Source organism: Saccopteryx bilineata, chromosome 1, assembly GCF_036850765.1.
Source record: "Saccopteryx bilineata isolate mSacBil1 chromosome 1, mSacBil1_pri_phased_curated, whole genome shotgun sequence".
Taxonomy (NCBI): Eukaryota; Metazoa; Chordata; class Mammalia; order Chiroptera; family Emballonuridae; genus Saccopteryx; species Saccopteryx bilineata.
In genome coordinates, this window is record NC_089490.1 from 403612442 (window position 1) to 403630582 (window position 18141).

The window sequence follows — 18141 nt, forward strand, 5'->3', positions numbered from 1 at the left end:
TGGAGATTTGTCCTGCAGAGGAGAACGTGTGTTCACCTGTTGCCATGGCTCTCCAGACCCAGAAAGCCACTGAAGGACCTTCCTTGGACTTTGCCCCTGGTACAGGGCACACAGGGTGCTCTGTGCCAAGGAGGGACGCCTGGCCCACCGTCTGCCCTGTCCTGGGATTGTCTGACCGTGTCAGTGAGCATCTGCGGGCTTTGTGTGGAAACAGGAGGCACGGAAAGTACTTGAGAGCTCCCTGGAGTAATAAGAATACTTCTTTCTTTTTTTCCAAACAGGGAGACTACGAAGGTGAGAACGTGGAGTTCAATGACAGAAAAGTAAGTGGCCACAGAGGGTGAGCGGGCGCCCTGGCAGAGGCCTGGAGGGACCCCGGGGCTGCGGGAGGGTCCGGGCCAGCAGCAGACCCTGGGCGCGCCGGGCGGGCTGCACGACGGGCATCAGCGGTCACAGGGCTTCTGCTCCCACGCTGGAGGGAGAACGAGGGTTAACGCCACCCAGTTGGTTCTTTCTGCTCCTTCCGATTCTCAGAAGCATCCGTGGCAGGTTAGTGTAGCCGTGGAAAAGGCTGTGCCCCTCGGAGGCAGCCCAGACCTGAGCGGGGTAAAACCTCCAGTTCTCTTTTAGCCTAACCCTGTCCTGCCCCCCGGGCAAGTAAGTTGGGGAACCGCTGTGGCCAGCGGTGCCCCCGGGGAAACTTGTCGGGTAGCATTCAACCCGGTGTCTCTCAAACCGACTTGACCTGGAACCCTTTCTGATGGACCAGCTATCGAGCTGGTGTCCATGGGACGCACTTTGGGAAACACCAAGTGATTCTTTTATTCCCCAGTGGGTGGTCCTGATTCCAGCCACCCCCACCCCTGCCCCGTGTAAACATCTCCCCACCATAGCCCTCTCTCCTCCTCCCCTCCACACTCCGGAAAGTTCTGTCCTGCTGTCCTGCACACGTGCCTGCTCCTGACCTCGTGTCACCCCTCTCTGTTCCCCAAACAAGCTCAGACCTCCCTCCCCTCAGGGAGCAGCCCTCCCTGGGCCCTGTGTCCCTCTCAACCCCCCTGTCCTGCCTCTCACGCCGAGAGCGGGTCCTTCCAAGGTGGTGGGTAGAGACACTTCCCTGAGAACGACACAATGGTGGCCTTGTCCCAGATCACAGGGGCTGGGAACCTCTGCGTCTGGAATGTTCTCCGTCCCTGCCTCCCTCCAGCCCCCCATACATGTCTTTAAACCTTTGGTACTTGATACAACTTGCCCGCCCAGGAATCCAGCTGAAGATGCTATCTGAGCTAGCACAAAATTACATATTTGGTTATTTTTAGTGGAACATCTGGCATTCGTCTGGGACCCCATGACTTACAGAATGCCCCATCCCCTCCGCAAGCCCGGCTTGGCCTGGCCAACCTCAGCCTTCCTCTCTCTGTATCCCTTGGGCACCAGTGACCCCCTTCAAAACCAGTTCCATCCTCCAGGTTATAGGCCCGTCCACCCTGGCCCCCTGCCCTCCGGCCCATGCTCTGGCCACGCTGGCCACCTTGCTAATCTGAAGATTCTTCGGCCAGCGGTCACATCAGGGCCAACACTGTCTTATTCAGTTGTGTTTTTGGGAACTGCTTACTAGACACTGCTGTGTTCCTGGCCCAGCAAACACCGCTTCATATTTACCCAGACCCTCCTGTTCTCTCGGCCTAGAACACTGTTCACTCTCCACCCATCCCCTCTTTAACTGTATGTCCCAGCCATGAATACAAGGCCTAGCCCATGGGGGTAGTCAGGGAGTGCTAGATGGGTGGATGGAGAGAGGGCTGGACAGATGGACAGGAGGAAGAATGGAAGCTTGGGTGGTTGGGTGGTTGGATGGATGCATGATAGATGGATGGATGGATGGATGATGGATGATGGATGGATGGATAGACGGATGGATGGGTGGGTGGATAGATGGATGGATGGATGGATGGATGGATGGACAGATGGATGGACGGGTGGGTGGATGGGTGGATGGATGGGTGGGTGGATGGATGGAATAATGAAAACCATGCAGGGAGGGAGGATGCCCCAGAGAGGTGTTTGGGTCCTAATTTAGAACCTTACAGAACTGCTCATTCTCTCATGATGACCCCACCTTAAGTGACCTTAAGAGACCTAAACATTGCACCTTTCCAACAACAAAGCCTGTGACATCCTGTCAGTGGCAAGAGCCCCGGGTGCCTGGCCCCAGGGACAGGACAGAGGGACCCTGGCCAGCTGAGGCTGTCTTCCTGCGCTGAGCTGGAGGAGCAGAGGCCTGAGGAAGGGGCAGGCACGGTCGCTGTGGTGGGGTGGGGTGCAGCTCTCCCTCTGAGCCCCGTCGCCTCCTCTAGGTGTGGACTGAGGTTGCTCCATCCTGGGCTGACCTGAGAGTACTAACCCATCCCCCTTCCCTTCCCCTTCCCCTTCCCCTTCCCTTTCCCTTCTCTTCCCTTTCCCTCCCTCCCTCCCTCCCTCCCTTCCCTTTCCCTTCCTTTTCCCTCCCTCCCTTCCTCCCTCCCTCCCTCCCTTCCTTCCTCTTTCCAGCAATTACTTACTGGAAACCTGTTACCTGCCCCAGGCTTTGTTCGAAGTGTTGAGGATGACATGAACCAGACCAACCTGGTCCTCCTGGGGCCTCCATTCTGGGGGACACGGCAAGGGGCGCGTCCATACACAGTTGTTAAGGACAGCATCAGTGCCCCAGCATGTGGGCCCGTGGGAGATCTGGGCAGGAGGGATGCTAGCAGGCTGAGCCAGGATCCCTCCAAGGTCTGGGTACTGTGAGGCTCTAGGTCACTGTGACTGGAGCCACCAGCCCCCCACGTACCCACCCAGGGCCCTGGCATTTCCCACCCGGCTCATGAAGCTGGGGCTCACTCTCGGAGTCTGCCCACAGCAACAGGGAAATCGTAAGCCAGATTTCTCTACACCGACAGCTGCAGGGTGATGGATATTGTCTCCTGGGCAGGAAGAAAGTCCCACCGAGGTAACGTGGCCTGTGTAGGAAGCCGGGTGCACCCTCATTTGTCACCGCTCTCCGCAGGTGGCAGCCAGCCTGCTGGGGCCAGTCCCCCTGAGCGGGTTTGGGAGCACGGTGACAAGCACGGCACAGCCATGCCCTCGGGAGGCTCTCCCGCTGTGCCGTCCCTCCACAGTGCTGGCCTCTCTCTCTCTCTCTCTCTCTCTCTCTCTCTCTCTCTGTCCCCCACTCAAGATCTCCCTGCCCCTCCCCCTCCCTCCCACACGCCTCCCAGCCTGTCTTGGTATATAAATCAGCGACTTGACCTCAGCCAAGGGGAGGAGGCTGCCCAGACAGCGGTGGCCACCGTGCTTTCCCAGAGGTGCTGTGTGATCTCATCCACGTTGGCTGGCTTCACCCCCCCACCGCCCCACCCCCACTCTGCCTTTCACAGAGCTCCCTAACGGCAGGAGTCCCGCTGGGTCCCTTCTGTGAGCCGCAGGAAGGACAGCCTTCTCCCGTGGGAAGGAGGCCTGGAGCTCAGAGGGGAGGGCTCAGCCAGCTCACCCACGCAGAGCTCCGTGGTCAGGGTCTGCCCAGGACCACCCAACTAGGGGCTCAGAGAGGCCGGCCCAGGACGTCCACTCCAGACGCAGCAGAGCTCGGGCATCTCAGGACAGCAGGGCAGCTCCAACTGCTGGACCCTTCCCCCTCCGAGACAGCGTGGGCGGCCCCTTGCCAACCGCCCGCCCGCCCGGCCGCCCCCGCCCCAGCAGCAAGCCTCGCCCTTAGACTGTCAGAACTTGGAACCCCGCTGCGTCCATCCTGTGTGTACCACTCCTAGGAGGACGTCAGATCTCGAGGCAGCAGCTCTCAGAGAGAGCAGGGCAGGCGCGGCCCAGGGTCCCGACAGCAAGGTCGAGACCACAGTGGGCTTTTCTCAGTGACTTCCCTCCCCGCTTCTCGGAGGCGCGTGTGTGTGTGTGTGTGTGTGTGTGTGTGTGTGACCAGCGAGGAAGCTCAGTGCCCATGGTCGCCTGGGTGTCCCGCCTCAGAGCTGCAGGGGCCTGAGGGGACGCAGACACCTTCTCTAGAGGGCCCTCGCTAGGGACCGCCTGACTCCCGCCCGTGGCAGCGGGAGCCGCCCCAGTGCATCCAGTGTGCAGAGACTTAACCTGAAGCTCCGTTTGCGCCTAGACACGCCCGACGTCGTGGGGGGAGAGTGTGTTAGCTCAGCTGCTGTCACAGGACTCCGTAGATGGGTGGGGGTGGGGAGGGCCTAAATGGCAGACGTTCAGCCTCCCTGTTCTGGGGGCTGGAAGCCCAGGTTCAAGGTGCTAGGTCCGCAGAGGGCTCTCTTCCCGGCTTGCAGACGGCTGCCCCTCTCGCTGTGTCCTCGCATGACCTTCCCTCCCCGCGTGTACGTGGAGAATGGGAGCTCTGGTGTCTCTTCCTATGAGGACCCCAGTCCTGTCACATCCCACCCCACCCCCGCTTGATGGCCTCCTTTCACCTTCGTTACTTCCCAAAGACCCCCATCTGCAGATACAGCCACATTGGGGGGGGGGGGTGAGAGCTTCGACATGATTTCTGGGGACACAAACATTTCATCCATGGCGTAGAGGGATGATATAAGATGATGCACGTTTTCGTGGGGAGCATGTGGAATCTGAGCATAGGAGGCGCCCCCAAAAATTGTTTTAATTGAGCCCAGGAAACCACTCACCCCTCCCCAATTTTTAAAAATTTAAATATTAAGAAAAATGTCAAAAGGACACAAAGCAAGCTGCAGTGTGCAGAAGAGACCAGGGGACCCTGGTGGCCGAGGCACAGGGGGCCCCAGGTGGATCTCAGCTCCCCACCCTCCAGGCGGTCGCGTGGCCGTAGTCTGAGTGAAGGCTGGTAGAGCGCTGATTCCCCAGGTGCGTGGGATTTTGTGCTTAGAACCAGCAGGGCTAACACAGAACCCTGCCTGGGACACCCTGTGCGTGTTCGTACAAGGCTTCTGATCTGTCTCTCTCGTCGCCACCCGCCCCAAGCCCGGAGGGGAGGGGGGGTGATGGTGATGGCGGGTGTGTAGACTTCACTTAGTTCACTGAGTGTGTTCATCAGACCGCCCATCCCAGGAGATCAACATCACGCTCTTTGTAAACCCGTGAGGTGTTTCTTTTTTTTTTTTTAATTGTGCCACATGGATTTCTCTGTTCGCAAACCTGGTGGCGTCTGTCTGTCCTTCATCACGAGGGTGCGGTGTGTGACAGGGGTGACCAGGGAGACCGTGTCAGGTCGTTCTAGGGCTATCCCAGATCGCCCCGCACGTGGGAAGGTTTCCACGACGCCGACGCCGGAAGCGTCTCCCCCATCCCCAACTTCCCCTAGTAACGGAGTCTCGTCCTTGCTCAGGGAGCCCCCACCCCATCGCTGGCCTTCAGCAGCAGCCCAGCCCCCACCGAGGGTGGGTCCTCTGGGAGACCCTGGCCAGAGCCTAAGGCGGTGACCCAGTTTTCCCGTGTCCATCTTCACCCCCCACCCCCACCCCACCACCTCAACCAGCACAGGAGCTCAGGGCGCCGGGCTGTGTCTGCCAAGCTCACCTCTGAGAGCCCAGCGCCCAGCACGGTACCTGGCCCTCGGCCGGCTCTCCGTGAGCGGTTTTGAATGAAGTGACCGTTGGAGCTATGAGCTGAGGACATCGGCTCTGTGCCCTAGGGAGTGTGGGCTGGCAGCGTGACATTGTCACCAGCCCCTCACCGCTTCCTCTCTCCCCAGCTCCTGTATGAAGAGTGGGCGAGCTATGGGGTCTTCTACAAGTACCAGCCCATCGACCTGGTCAGGTGAGAGAGGGCGGGCCCGGGGCCTCGGGCCGCGGCGGTGGGAGGCGAGGCCCTCGCTGGGTGTCAGCTGGAGAAGTGTCCCCGGTGTCCCAACTGCACTGACTGTCCAGTGCCTGGGAACCTGCTGGGACTGGAAGAGCGTGTGCAGAGGGTCCGAGGACTCCCAGCAGGACCGGCAGCCTTGGTTTAAGCAGTTTACTCTAACTCACTGGGGGACGGGCTCTTCCATCATACTCACCGGCTCCTCCTAAGTTCTCAGCCGGGCTTGACTCAGCCAGGCAGCCGGCAGGGTTCTTGTGTTGTATTGAGAGGCAGAAAACAAAAGAAAACAGAGCTGCCTCCAAGTCTGTCCTCTCCCAGAGGACCTCTGTCCTGAGGGCAGGAAGGGGGACAGACCAGATTAAGCAGTGTGTGTCCTCTGGGCACAATGTAGACTGGAGCTCAACCCATGGAAATTCATTTAAACCCATCGCGGTACCAGAGACACTTAATAAGAGGAGCAGTGGGTTCTCCTGGCACCTTTAGGCCAGAATCAGTTCCAAGTCTTAGCTAAACGGGACCTGGACAGGAGCTGGCAGCGCCTCGGGGTCATTCATCACGCCCACCAGCATAGGCATCACAAACCGCCTTCCCGGAGCATAAAACACAGGGGGTGGGCGTAGGAAAAAACAGAGACCACCCCCCCCGCAACCTGGTTACCTGGCTCAGATACTCGCCCTCTCTACTTCTTGGTCCAGAGAACAGGTGGCCCCAATTTGAGCTAGCGGGGGAGGGGGACACAGACACGTCTCCCCACTGGTATAGAAGGAGAGTAAGCCCGTCTCTGTCTGGTTTCGCCCCGCGGTGCAGGAAGTATTTTGGGGAGAAGATCGGCCTGTACTTCGCCTGGCTGGGTGTGTACACGCAGATGCTCATCCCCGCCTCTGTGGTCGGGGTCATCGTCTTCCTCTACGGATGCGTCACCGTCAACGAGAACATCCCCAGGTAGGCAGGCCCTGACCCAGAACAGACCACATGCCTGCGACCGGCTGCAGGCCTCCTGGGGCCGGGGACCACCCCTCCCGCTGCGCACGTGCTCCGCCCTGGACACGGCATGCCGGCCACGCGCTGGCAGGACCAGGGGCCCCGTGCCAGGGGCTTTGTTGCCAGCCTAAAGGCCTACCTACGCCCTTTGGGGGCACGAACTCCCTACCCTAGGAGACGTTTTGTTGTCAAAATCAGAAAGAAAACTAATAGTCGATCCTTCTCGTCCTCGGAAGCTTTCTCTCCCACTCTCCCCCCCTTTTAGTTTTTAGTCGTTACGTGACAGGAAAGCTCACTGCCTCCCCGGAGGTTAGAAGATGAGACAGGTGACGTTCAGAGGCCCTGGGGCAGGGGACTCAGCCTGCCAGGTCTCTCTCTGCCTTGTCCCCGGGCTCGGGGAAGGGTGGGAAGAACAGCAGACGGGCCCGCTGAGCGCAGAGCCCATGTTCCTGCTGCTGTTCACCGGGGGGCGGGGCGGGGCAGGCGCGAGGCTCTGGGAAGAGGGCGAGACTCCAGGGACAGCCCGGCCTGGCACGGGGTGTTAGTCTCCCAGAACGACAGCCAGAGCGTGAGTCAGGCCATGCGAGCTTGGTAAACTCTGTCCTCGCGTGCATCGACGTCCCCGGCCCTTTCTAGTTGCTTCCTGGGCCCGCCAGCGCCGACCCCAGGATCGCCGTGTTGTGTGCGAGGAAGATAGGCCGCTGTGCCAGTGGGCAAACCTGGGTTTACACGGAGTGGGGCTGCCTGCGGGCCCTGCCGCCCAGGGGCTCCCAGGCTCTCTGGAAAAGTCCTAAGACATCGATGTAGTTCCATTTCCTACGACTCAGCCCCGTGTCTATAAAGCCAAGCCCTGGCTTGGAAACTGTCTGCTGTTCTCAGTAAAGAGCGGGTGGGTCTTTTATTTATGTACTGTATTTATTTTTTAAGTGAGAGAGACAGACAGACAGGGAGAGATGAGAAGCATCAACTCATAGTTGTGGCACCTTAGTTGCTCATTGATTGCTTTCTCATATGTGCCTTGACCGGAGGGGCTCCAGCAGAGCCAGTGACCCTTTGCTCAAGCCAGCGACCATGGGATCATATCTAGGATCTCACGCTCAAGCCAGTGACCTCAAAGAGTGGGTGAGTCCTTAGCTAACTGGGGGACCAGCTCATTAGGACCTTTTCTGCAGCACAGAAAGGCCACATCCGGTAAACTTTTGTGTAAATAACATTTTATTATATGAGTAACACCAAAAATATTCCACCCACCCAAAATCAAAGGTTAGAGGAATCTGGCTTATGTCGCCTCTGGGGTTATTTGGGGCACAGGCGGGAGAAAGCTTGTCCCTTTGTTTGCTAATATGACATGAAGTGACTGTGGTTGGGTGTGACCTTGGCAAAGATGAAAGCGGCCTAGACTCGGTGAGGATTGCATTCCCAAGGCCCGGGGGGACATGCCGGTGGAAGGTGGGGAGCCCTTGTGGTCCCCCTGGGAAGCCACTTCAGGGACTTTACCTTCCTTCCTCCCTCCCCGGAGGGGACACATGCCAGTGGAGGCTGTGCCCAGGCAGGCATGGATCCCCCACCAGGGAGGGCGCTGCCATCTCCTGAGCCAGACCAGCGCCTCCTGTCACGTGGTCCGAGGCAGGCAGCACCTACTGAGGATTCCTGAGGCCGGTCTGACCTTAGACTCTGCGCGGTCGGCGCCTTGGACTACGCAGGGAGGCGGTGTCGTTCCCCTGGGAGTCCGATCCGAAGAACAAGCCATCCCATTCCTTGTCTTGACTTTGGCTGAAGGTGGTGAAGGGAGATACAGAGGGTTTAAAACCGGCGGAAAAAGGCTTTTTGTCTGGCTGGCGTTAGCACCAGCTGAGGCCACCGTGGGGCTCACAGCAGGCAGAGATGCGGGTCCCGGTGCTCCCTGGGATGCCCTGCCCCTCACACACTGGTTCCTTCTGCCTCCCAGGAGAGGCCCCCCCGGGAGACAGGAAGCTCAGGAAGGGGGCAAGAGATGGACCCCTCCAGGCGGCTCCTCCTGGGCTTCCTTTCAAAAATCCCTGCCGCTTCCCGGGGCCTGGCTCTTCCTGCAACAGGAGGGTGGCGTCCGCGAGCCAGCGCGGATGCAGGGCTTCGCCGGCCTCCTGCGTAATCCTCCTGACAGCCCAGTAACGTGGGCTCTGTTCGGTCTCAGCATCCTCCTGCCGCAGGTGGGGAAACTGAGGCCCACGGAGTTCGAGTAACGTGCCTGAGGACACGCACATCCCAAGTGGTGGGGCTGAGATTCAAATCCAGAGCTGGCTGGCTCCACGTTGCCCCTCCAGACCTGCCTGGGTGCCCTGCCCCCAGTGCCCCACCTCTGCGTGCCCCTCCCCTTGCGTGATTCGCCCCCTGCATGACCCGCCCCTTGCGTGCCCGCCAACCCATGCTCATGCATGCGTGCGTGGTTGCCCGGGTACTGAGAGCCAAGCCAGCAGCCTTGGCCACCAGCTATCTTTCCAGTTCCCGCGCCCAGCACAGAGCTGGGCACAGAGGGCAGGTGCACGGTTATTATTAAGTGCTTGGTGAGTTACTGTAAGGACACAGTTGAGCCGGAATGCCCCCTGTGCTGAAAGAGGGGCATCCCCTCTCCACCCTGAGCCATTCGGCAGACATATCCTAAACACCCACTGCTGCGGGCCAGCCATGATTCTGTGCATAAAGGAATTATTCTGTACATCAGAAATTAACAAACCGCCCCCCCAGCCTCCTCACAGATGACCATCTCATCCCTGAGAGTGGGCCCGTCAGCCTGGGTCACTTAGAGCTAGCTCCACATCCTGTCCAGGTCAGTAGAGAGCAGGCCACGGCAGGCCGAAGCTTGTGCCTCCCAAACCTCATCTTCCAGAAAGAGAAACTGAGTCTAGGGTGAAAGGACCTGGCTGGGGGGCACAGAAGGCCCGGGGCCTCCTGACCTCAGCGGGGAGCCCCTCTGTGGCCTCTGAGCAGCAGATGAGCCGCGCAGGTCACAGGCTTTGCAGATACAGAGACCAGGACTCAGCTCCCACTCTGCTGTGTGGCCCTGAGCAGATGACTTCCCCTCTCTGAGCCTGTTTCCTCACCTGTGAAGACGGGATTGTAAGTCCCCAAAGCTCTTTCAGGCCTGGTTGGAGCTCTCTGTTGGCTTCTGCTCGCACAGCTGAGGGCCTTCCGATATTGGCGTTTTTCAGTGTCAGTAAGAAAGAGCCTTCGTGTTAGGGGGTGGAGAAAGAAGCCCTCCGGGTTCATGTGGCTCCCCTCTGCCTTCTCTTCATCCGTCTGTTCATCCATCCGTCCATCCATCCGTCCATCTGCCCACCTGCAGCAGCTCAGCTCCTGCCCCTGACGTCATGTCTACTCAGCAGAACAAAAGCCTGCACTGAGCCCGACCCACCGCCCTGTCCCGATACCCTGTGTTTCCTGAGCCAGCCCTGTGGGGGCTCTCCCCCATCAGGTGGCTTGCGGACGTGTTCCCTCCATCCCCACAGGGTCCCCCCCGCCCCCACAAGGACAGAGCGAGACCCGCACCGTGCCTGGCGCACAGTGAGGGCTCAGGAAGGCGTGGTGTTCCCACAGCTTCACCTAATTCTCTTCCAGTTCCAGGGTCTCTAATGTAAAGCCCTGGATAGCACTCGTTATATTAGTACAAGCCTTGACAGCACCCGGGTATTAGAGGGAGGCTGGCCAGGGACCCTCGGCCTCTCCTTGGGGTGACTTCCACACCGGCTGTGGGTGCCGCTGCCACAGGGTCCACCTCAGTTCTGGGTGGCCGTCTCTGCCCACGCAGAAGGTCTGGGTGGGCTCACACCCAGGACTAGCTACAGGAGTTGCAGGACTGTTGTTCAAAAATAGCCTGACCAAGCGGTGGCACAGTGGATAGAGCGTTGGCCTGGGACGCTGAGAACCCAGGCTCGAAATCCTGAGGTCACCATCCGGAGCACAGGGTCGCTGGCTTGAGCGTGGGATCGTAGACATGACCCCATAGTTGCTGGCTTGAGCCCAAGGTTGCTGGCTCGAGCAAGGGGTCACTCGCTCTGCTGTAGCCCCCTGGTCAAGGCACATATGAGAAAGCAATCAATGAACAACTAAGGCATCACAATAAAAAATTGATGCTTCTCATCTCTCTCCCTTCCTGTCTCTGCCTCCTCTCTCTCTCACCAAAAAAAAAAAAAAAAAAAAAAATACGAATTTTAAGACAGTAACAGCCAAACATGAAACCAAGTACGGAGCCCTGCTGCGTGTGGGGCCCTGAGTGACAGCATGTGTCACATGTCTCTGAAGCTGGCCCAGGAGGGAAAGGAGGGACGTGGCCCTGGCTGAAGCCGACCGGCATGCCTTACCTCTCTTCACCACAGTGGGGACCAAGGGGCTCTTGCCAACCCCCAGCTCGGGGCACTTTCCCCCACCCCCGGCATGACTCCCAGGAGGCGTCCGGTCCTCAGGGGCTGGCCGGGTCCCTGCACATCCCTGCCTGGGACTGTGGGCGGCTCCCTTCTCTTCCAGCATGGAGATGTGTGACCAGAGACAGAACATCACCATGTGCCCGCTGTGTGACAAGACCTGCAGCTACTGGAAGATGAGCTCGGCGTGCGCCACAGCCCGGGCCAGCCACCTCTTCGACAACCCGGCCACCGTCTTCTTCTCCGTCTTCATGGCCCTCTGGGGTAAGCACCGGGCCCGCCCCGCTGGGCCATTGGAGCAGAGGCGAAATGGGGTGGGTCTCTAATGTCCTTCTTGGGAGTAACCACAGGCCGCATGTGCCTGGGATGAACTCGGAGGGCGGTCCATAGAAACAACCCCCCCCCACTTTATCTGTGGTTCCCGAGGTCTCTGCTGTGTCACAGATGCTGCAGATGGGTTACTCTGACCCAGCCGGAGCCCCCTATGAAAAACCCAGGAGGGTGCTTTGCGCTTAGAAACAAGACCTCTTTCCTGGGACCAGGGTCTGTTGGCCCAGGAAGGCAGCTGCGTCAGAGCAAGGGAGGGCCCGGTGCTCTGCATCCCTCCCTGGCCTGCACCAGCCCTGGGGCACGTGTCTCGTGGGATCTTTGCAGCAGCATCTGTGTAGGTTCTGTGTGCCCAGCTTACGGGTAAGGAAGCCAAGGCCCCGAGAGGCCCCTGGGTTGCCCGGGGTCACTGGACTCCTTCCTGAGTGACCAAGGTGAGGATTGAAATGTCAGGTCTGAGAACTGATCCCCCATCTCCCCGAGCTGTGCTCCCCCCTGCTCCACCTCTCTGGACCCTGTGTCCTTGGAGAAACATCCCCCCACACCCCCTCCCTGCCCTCCACCCCTCACCCCCAGCCGACCTGGCCCTCCTCAGTGCCGGTCAGCTCACTGCACCACCCCCTGCACTGAGCTGGGCCCGGGAGGCTCGGCTGAGGCCTCCCGACTGCCCCTCCAGGCTGGGCTGGGAAGGCCCACCTGGCAGCGCCCAGCCCCGTGGGGGAGCCACGCCTGCGTAGACCACCGGCTTGATGGGTGGTCCTGTTGGATAACCCAGCCGGGTTGGCTGTGTACCAGCCCGGTGCCCGCCCGTACCCAGGCCAGACCTGGTTTCGTCCCCAGCTCTGTCCCCCGCCACCCGTAAGACCTCAAGCAAGTCGCCCCCACTCTCTGGGCCCCAGGCTCCCCGTCTGTACAGTGGAAGGTGGTACTGGTGCCCACCTCACAGGGTCCTTGGGACCCTCGAGCCGGTCACTGCCGGTGACGTGCTTCGGACCGTGCCTGGAGCTAGCGGTGAGGTCGTGCGAGCTGGCACACCGCTTCAGTGAGCACTTGCTGTTTGAAAATGTGGCAGCAGCTAGACCCTGGGACATCAGAGCCCGAGTCTAAACTCTCACCTGAGGCCCTCTGTGGGCCGCGTCAGCCCACCTTCAGGAAAGAGCAGTGGCTCCCGTGGGCTGGGCCCCCTCCGCGCCAGGCGCGGTCCTGAGCCTCTGACGGGCGGTGGCTGCTTCATTCCAGCCGCTGGCTGCAGGAGGCGGTGTCTTCATGACCCCTGTGGGCACATGAACACACACACTGAGGCACGGTCCCCGACTGGCACCCTCATGAGAGGCAGAGCAGGGAGGGACCCCCGCGTCTGCTCCCCGCCCCCAAATACTCCGCCACTGGGCCCCAGTCACCGGCTCCGACACGGCTCCGGCGTGCACACCGAACGCCCGCCCGGGACCACCTCACATTTAGGCTGGAACAGCTTCCTCCTCTGTCTTCTTGCCTTCTCCTTTGGAACCGGCACCAGCACCAAGGACGGGCCGCATGCCAGGCCCTGGCTTGGGCCCCCACACGGCTTACACAGGGACCCCGCCACAGCACGCAGCAGAGGGAGGCTCTGTTTGTGTTCTCTGCTGAGGAGGACCCCGAGGCCCAGAGAGGCTAGGCAACTTGCCCAGGATCACACAGCTAACAGGTTCATAATGCCCATGACAGACCCATGCCCTGGTCATACCTCTCCCCTCCCCCAAGCATCCCCCAAGCCCTGCTCTGTGCCCTCCTGGAAGAGCAGGGCGGGTCGTGAGAGGCACTCTGCCAGCCGGCACCACAGGGGTTTGATCAAATGCATCCCAGCCGGCACCGTTCTGTGCAGCCAGCTTGCTACTACATGCAGAGCTGTGCCACGTCACACCCTCAGAGGTGCCGGCCAGCCCTTACCAACAGCCCCATCCTTGGGAGAACACCAGAAAGTTTCATTCCCCCCTCCCACCTCCGCCCCAACCCCTAGGAGGGAAAAAGGCAACTGTGTCTCATTGTCTCCCTAAGAGACAGCCAACCCACCTGTCCATCAAACAGTGTCAAATGCTAGTTCTGTGTACCCATTCCCATGTTTGAGGAGGGGTGGGGCAGATAACAAAAAAGCCAAACCCCTGCGGTGAAGCGCTCACTTTAGGAAAAAGGAGGTTATATTATGAGTCAAGACGGAAGCAACAGGAAAGAGCCTGCTTGCTGGATCCAGAGAGGTGCGTGTGCCCCTCCCCCACGGAGGGCTCTCAAGAGTCATTAGCAACAATCTTGCATTGTTGCTCTTTTTAAATCTCACACTCCACTCCGTGATCCCTTCATTAGCCTCTCAGGGACCATCTTCCCACTGCCGATTTGTCACCCACTGCGTCCTTCCTCGTCCTGTGCTCCAGCTGTTAACGTGTCCGCTTGCACAGTGACAGAGAGCGGCCTGGGAGAGGGGGCAGGCTGTGTCCCCAGAGGAACGGCCTCCGGGCCCGCCCTTGTTTCAGCCTGGCCTCCGCTCCCTGGTGGGGTCCCGCGTCCCCCGGGGGCTGACACTCTGGTCCCAGAGACCTCCGCTTCCCTGCTGCCTGGAATTGATGACATTTGAAAGCCTCACACAAGGTGTCACACGAAGCCACTGTGAGCCCACCCCCACGTAGCCGTTCTCCAGAATCAATTTTCTGAAATTATGGTGTAATAATGGGTTTTCGCCGCTTGTCAGGTTTGTGCAGAACAAAGGAAATGACTTGGTTTGGAGCCCGGCCCCTGGGAAGCCGGAGAAAGAGGTCTTTAATGAAGTGGCAGAGGTACAAACGGAGCCCCTTTCCCCTTGACTGGGGTCCGAGTGGAGTGGACAGGTGGCCCGGCTGGGTCATCCTGAGTTAGACGGGGACATGGGGAGCTACGCTGTGATTTCCTGCTGTAGTTAAACGGCTGGCGGGGGGGGGGGGGGCGGGGGGAGCGGGTTTGTGAGCCAACACGTGTTCAGAGGGTAAGGGAGGAGGGTGCCCGGTGACTCTGAGACACAGTGAAGGGCCAGAGGCCTTTGTGCCCGAGCCCCGTCCCCACGGGGCGCTGACAGGCAGCGCGGAGTGCTGCCGCTCCCGCCGTTCCCGAGGGGGCCTGCCTCTGATCTCCACTCCGAGGAAGTGGATGTGTGACCAGCAAACGGGTGACTGCTGGGGGCCACCGTTCCTGAAGCTGGTCGCCACTCTCAGAGGTGGCATCTGAAGGAGGACGTGGCCTCTGCCTGGATGGGGTCAGACTGATTGAGCCCCACCTGCGCTCCGGGCCTGGAGGTTTGGGAGGCAAGACCCCCAGCCTCTAACAGCTTGGCCCTCACGGGGGAGTCGGGGCTGGTCTGGGTGTGTGCAGCTGCAGAAACCCCCAGGCCGGTCAGAGCCTCGCCTCTGTGGCCTCTGAGACTCCAGGGTCAGGTCTGAGGGCTCCCATGAGCCAAGCTGGCACAAGAGGCAGCTGGAAGGCCGGCCAGGGTCATGCCATGGCCACAGGCACAGTGTTCAGGGGAAGGGGGCGGGGGGAGTGACCGAGAAAGGGGTTCAGCAGCCAGCCGGGAGGCATCCGGAATCAGGGAGACTGGGGTCGGCCTCGGCGGAGACGGTTGGGACAGGTCAAGCCAGGGCAATGGGATAGACGCGGCCTGCGCGGAGCGCCGAAACCAAGACCCAGGACGCCTGCGTGTTTGGGGTGGGGGGTCAGGGAGGATGGACAGCCGACTCATCTGACCGGTAGGGATGGAGGGGAGGGAAGGACAGGCGAGGGGCAGGTCAGTGCTCCTAGACGCCCCGTGCGCAAGCGCGACCTCGCGGCCTGCTCCGAACCCGGTCCACGGGGCCCAGGAGGCTGTGGTTCAACAAGCTCGCTGGAGGGTGGTCACCGCGGATCCCAGGCCCACGCTCTGAGAAACCGCGGAGGGAGACGGACAGAGTGCCCGCACGGTCCGTTCTCTCTGCATTCCAGGACAGAGCAGGTGACCACGCAGGGGAGTCTGTCCCCGCCATGTCCTGTGCTTTGAGCCCCCCCCCCCCGGTCAGGGAGGCCATGGGCTTCCGCGGAGTCTGAAGAAGGGAGAAGGATGGGCACCTCCCTCCTGCGATGGCTGTGAGGTGGGATGAGATCCACGCTCTGTGAGCCCTGCGCTCCGACCTCAGCCTCCGCCGTGGGTGACGAAGGGTCCGGCCAGTCGTGTGCATCTCCACGTGCCAGCTGTGAGCTCCCACGAGCCCGACCGCCTTTCAGGGAGCTCTCCTGAGCTCCTGTGCGTGCGGGATCCGGGCTGTGTGCTGGGGGGCCCGGATGAACGAGGCCGCATCCCTGCCGCACCCACGGGAAGGGCCACTCTTAACACGGGACAGGGGTCAGGATGGAAGGCAGTATGGACACCGTGAGCAGGAGAGGTCCCAAGAGGAGAGAGTTTCTTTCTGACACTGAGGAGGATGGTCAGAGGCTTCCTGGAGGAGGCGGCCTTTGGACTCTGTTGAGTCTGTTGGGAACAGGAAGTGGGATATGACGCCTACGCGTGCGGTGCGGCAGCTGGGCCACCTGCACGGGTGTGAAGCATGAGTGAGCGGCCTTGGCCCACCCCTCACACTTTCTGACCACAGGAACTCCACCTGTGAGCCGGAGGGGGGGGGGGGGTTGTCCTCAAGATCGGTGATACAGCACGGGTCAGAGCGCTGGCTCTGGAACCAGCCTGCCTGGCCCCTCGCTGGATGAGCAACCTTGGCTAGGATTTGATCTCCATGGGCCTCAGTTTCTTCATCTGTAAAATGGGAAGGTGATCGTCTCTGCCGCAGGGTGGGGGAGGGGGCTGAAGGAGTTAGTTCGTGTGACATTCTTGTTCCAACGCATCGTCACCCCACACACACACACACACACTCACTGCAGGGCGCAGAAGGGGAGAATGCATTTCTGTCGTCCAGGGTTTTGGGGCTCCCCGGCCCCTGACTTTCTGACTTGTTCCTCCTTGTCTGCAGCCGCCACCTTCATGGAGCACTGGAAGCGGAAACAGATGAGGCTCAATTATCGCTGGGACCTCACAGGCTTCGAGGAAGAGGAGGTGAGTAGGTGGCACCTGCCCCTCCCATAGCCTCCCTCCTGTCCTCCCCCCCCCATCCCGTTACCTCCCGGGGACTCATGTGGAAGCCCGCGTCCAGACACCCAGACGAGGGAGGCTGCTCCTTGCCTAAGCAGTTCACGTTCCTGGTGTTTGAATCACCAGCAGTTGCCAGGGCAACCGTTTGATGTCTGTTGGAGTGTTTCTGATCTCCATGCTCACACGGACATGCCCACCCACCAGCGCGGTCAGGGTCTCTCGCCAAGACTCACCGCGCTGACTTCATCCTATCTGGGGGAGGCCAGGCGGGTCTGGGAGGAAATGGCCACCGCCCGCCCGCCCCATGAGGCCAAGTCCCCCCTGAAAGCGGCCGGCCCTGAGCCTTTGCCCCGGGGGCTGGCTGCACTCAGAGCCAGTACTCGGGTGTCCAAGAACTGGGAGCAGAGCCCTTCCTAGCAGAAGGGACAGCAAGGGCCGCACCTTTGCTTTCCCAAGAGAGGGGCGTGCAGGACGCCGTGGCCGCTGGGACAGGCGGGTGAGCCCTCTCCCCGGGGCTCCTCGGAGAAGCCTGGCCGCTGCCCGGTCCTGAATGGGCAGTTCCAGCCGGCCTCCCCGTGGGATGAGTGGGAATGACAGGGAGCAGCGGTCCCCACAGCACAGAGCAGAGCTGTAAGGTGTGGCCACACGGGTCTCCACATAATTTTATAAACCGCCGTGCTTATTTATTTTATTTTTAGAAAAAAGAGAAAACTCTCATGAACTTTCATGGTTGTGTGAAAATCACTGTTTTTGTGGGGTTTTTTTTTTTTTACAGAGACAGAGAGAGTCAGAGAGAGGGACAGATAGGGACAGACAGGAAGGGAGAGAGATGAGAAGCATGAATTCTTCATTGTGACACCTTAGTTGTTCATTGATTGCTTTCTCATATGTGCCCTGACGGAAGACGGGGGCTCCAGCAGAGCCAGGGACCCCCTTGCTCAAGCCAGCGACCCCCTTGCTCAAGCTGGTGAGCCTTGCTCAAACCAGATGAGCCCGTGCTCAAGCTGGCGACCTCAGGATTTCGAACCTGGGTCTTCTGCGTCCTAGTTCGACGCTCTGTCCACTGCGCCACCACCTGGTCAGGCCATCTTTTTTTTTTTTTTTTTTTTTTTTTCCATTCCTGTTGCATTCCCCCACCCAACGTGCTCCCTCCCAAAACTGAATCTGTCAGCAGCTCTTCAACCCAAATTAGCGTGGTCAGAGACGCCGGCATGCTGCGGCTCCGTGCCGACGGTCCTCTCGGTGGGCAAGGGGACTGGAGTCTGCTGGGAGAGGCGCAGCACTTAGTGGGGGCCGCACGGCCCTCAGGGGCTGGGCTTGCTGCTGGGTTCCATTCTGATTTGGCACTGCCGTGCTGTGTGGCCTGGGGCAAGTTGCTTAACCTCTCTGTGCCTCGGCCTCCTCACTTCTCCAGAGAGGATTGTGGAATAGGTCTCACTCAAGAGGGTTTGAGGTGGGGTGGGGGGGAGGGCAGAGCTCAAC

The 18141-nt window shown here is 60.2% G+C and overlaps 1 protein-coding gene across 4 annotated transcripts in view; it reads left to right on the forward strand.

Moving 5' to 3' along the window:
- The window catches only part of ANO1 (anoctamin 1), a 174233-nt gene that overhangs the window by 125708 nt on the left and 30384 nt on the right, over window positions 1–18141 (forward strand). For all 4 annotated transcript variants that reach the window (XM_066252273.1, XM_066252272.1, XM_066252274.1 and 1 more), the window contains exons 10-14: window positions 282–323; window positions 5735–5799; window positions 6649–6783; window positions 11323–11483; window positions 16541–16623. In XM_066252273.1, coding sequence (XP_066108370.1) covers window positions 282–323; window positions 5735–5799; window positions 6649–6783; window positions 11323–11483; window positions 16541–16623 — 486 coding nt within the window. The remainder of the gene's footprint in view (window positions 1–281; window positions 324–5734; window positions 5800–6648; window positions 6784–11322; window positions 11484–16540; window positions 16624–18141) is intronic.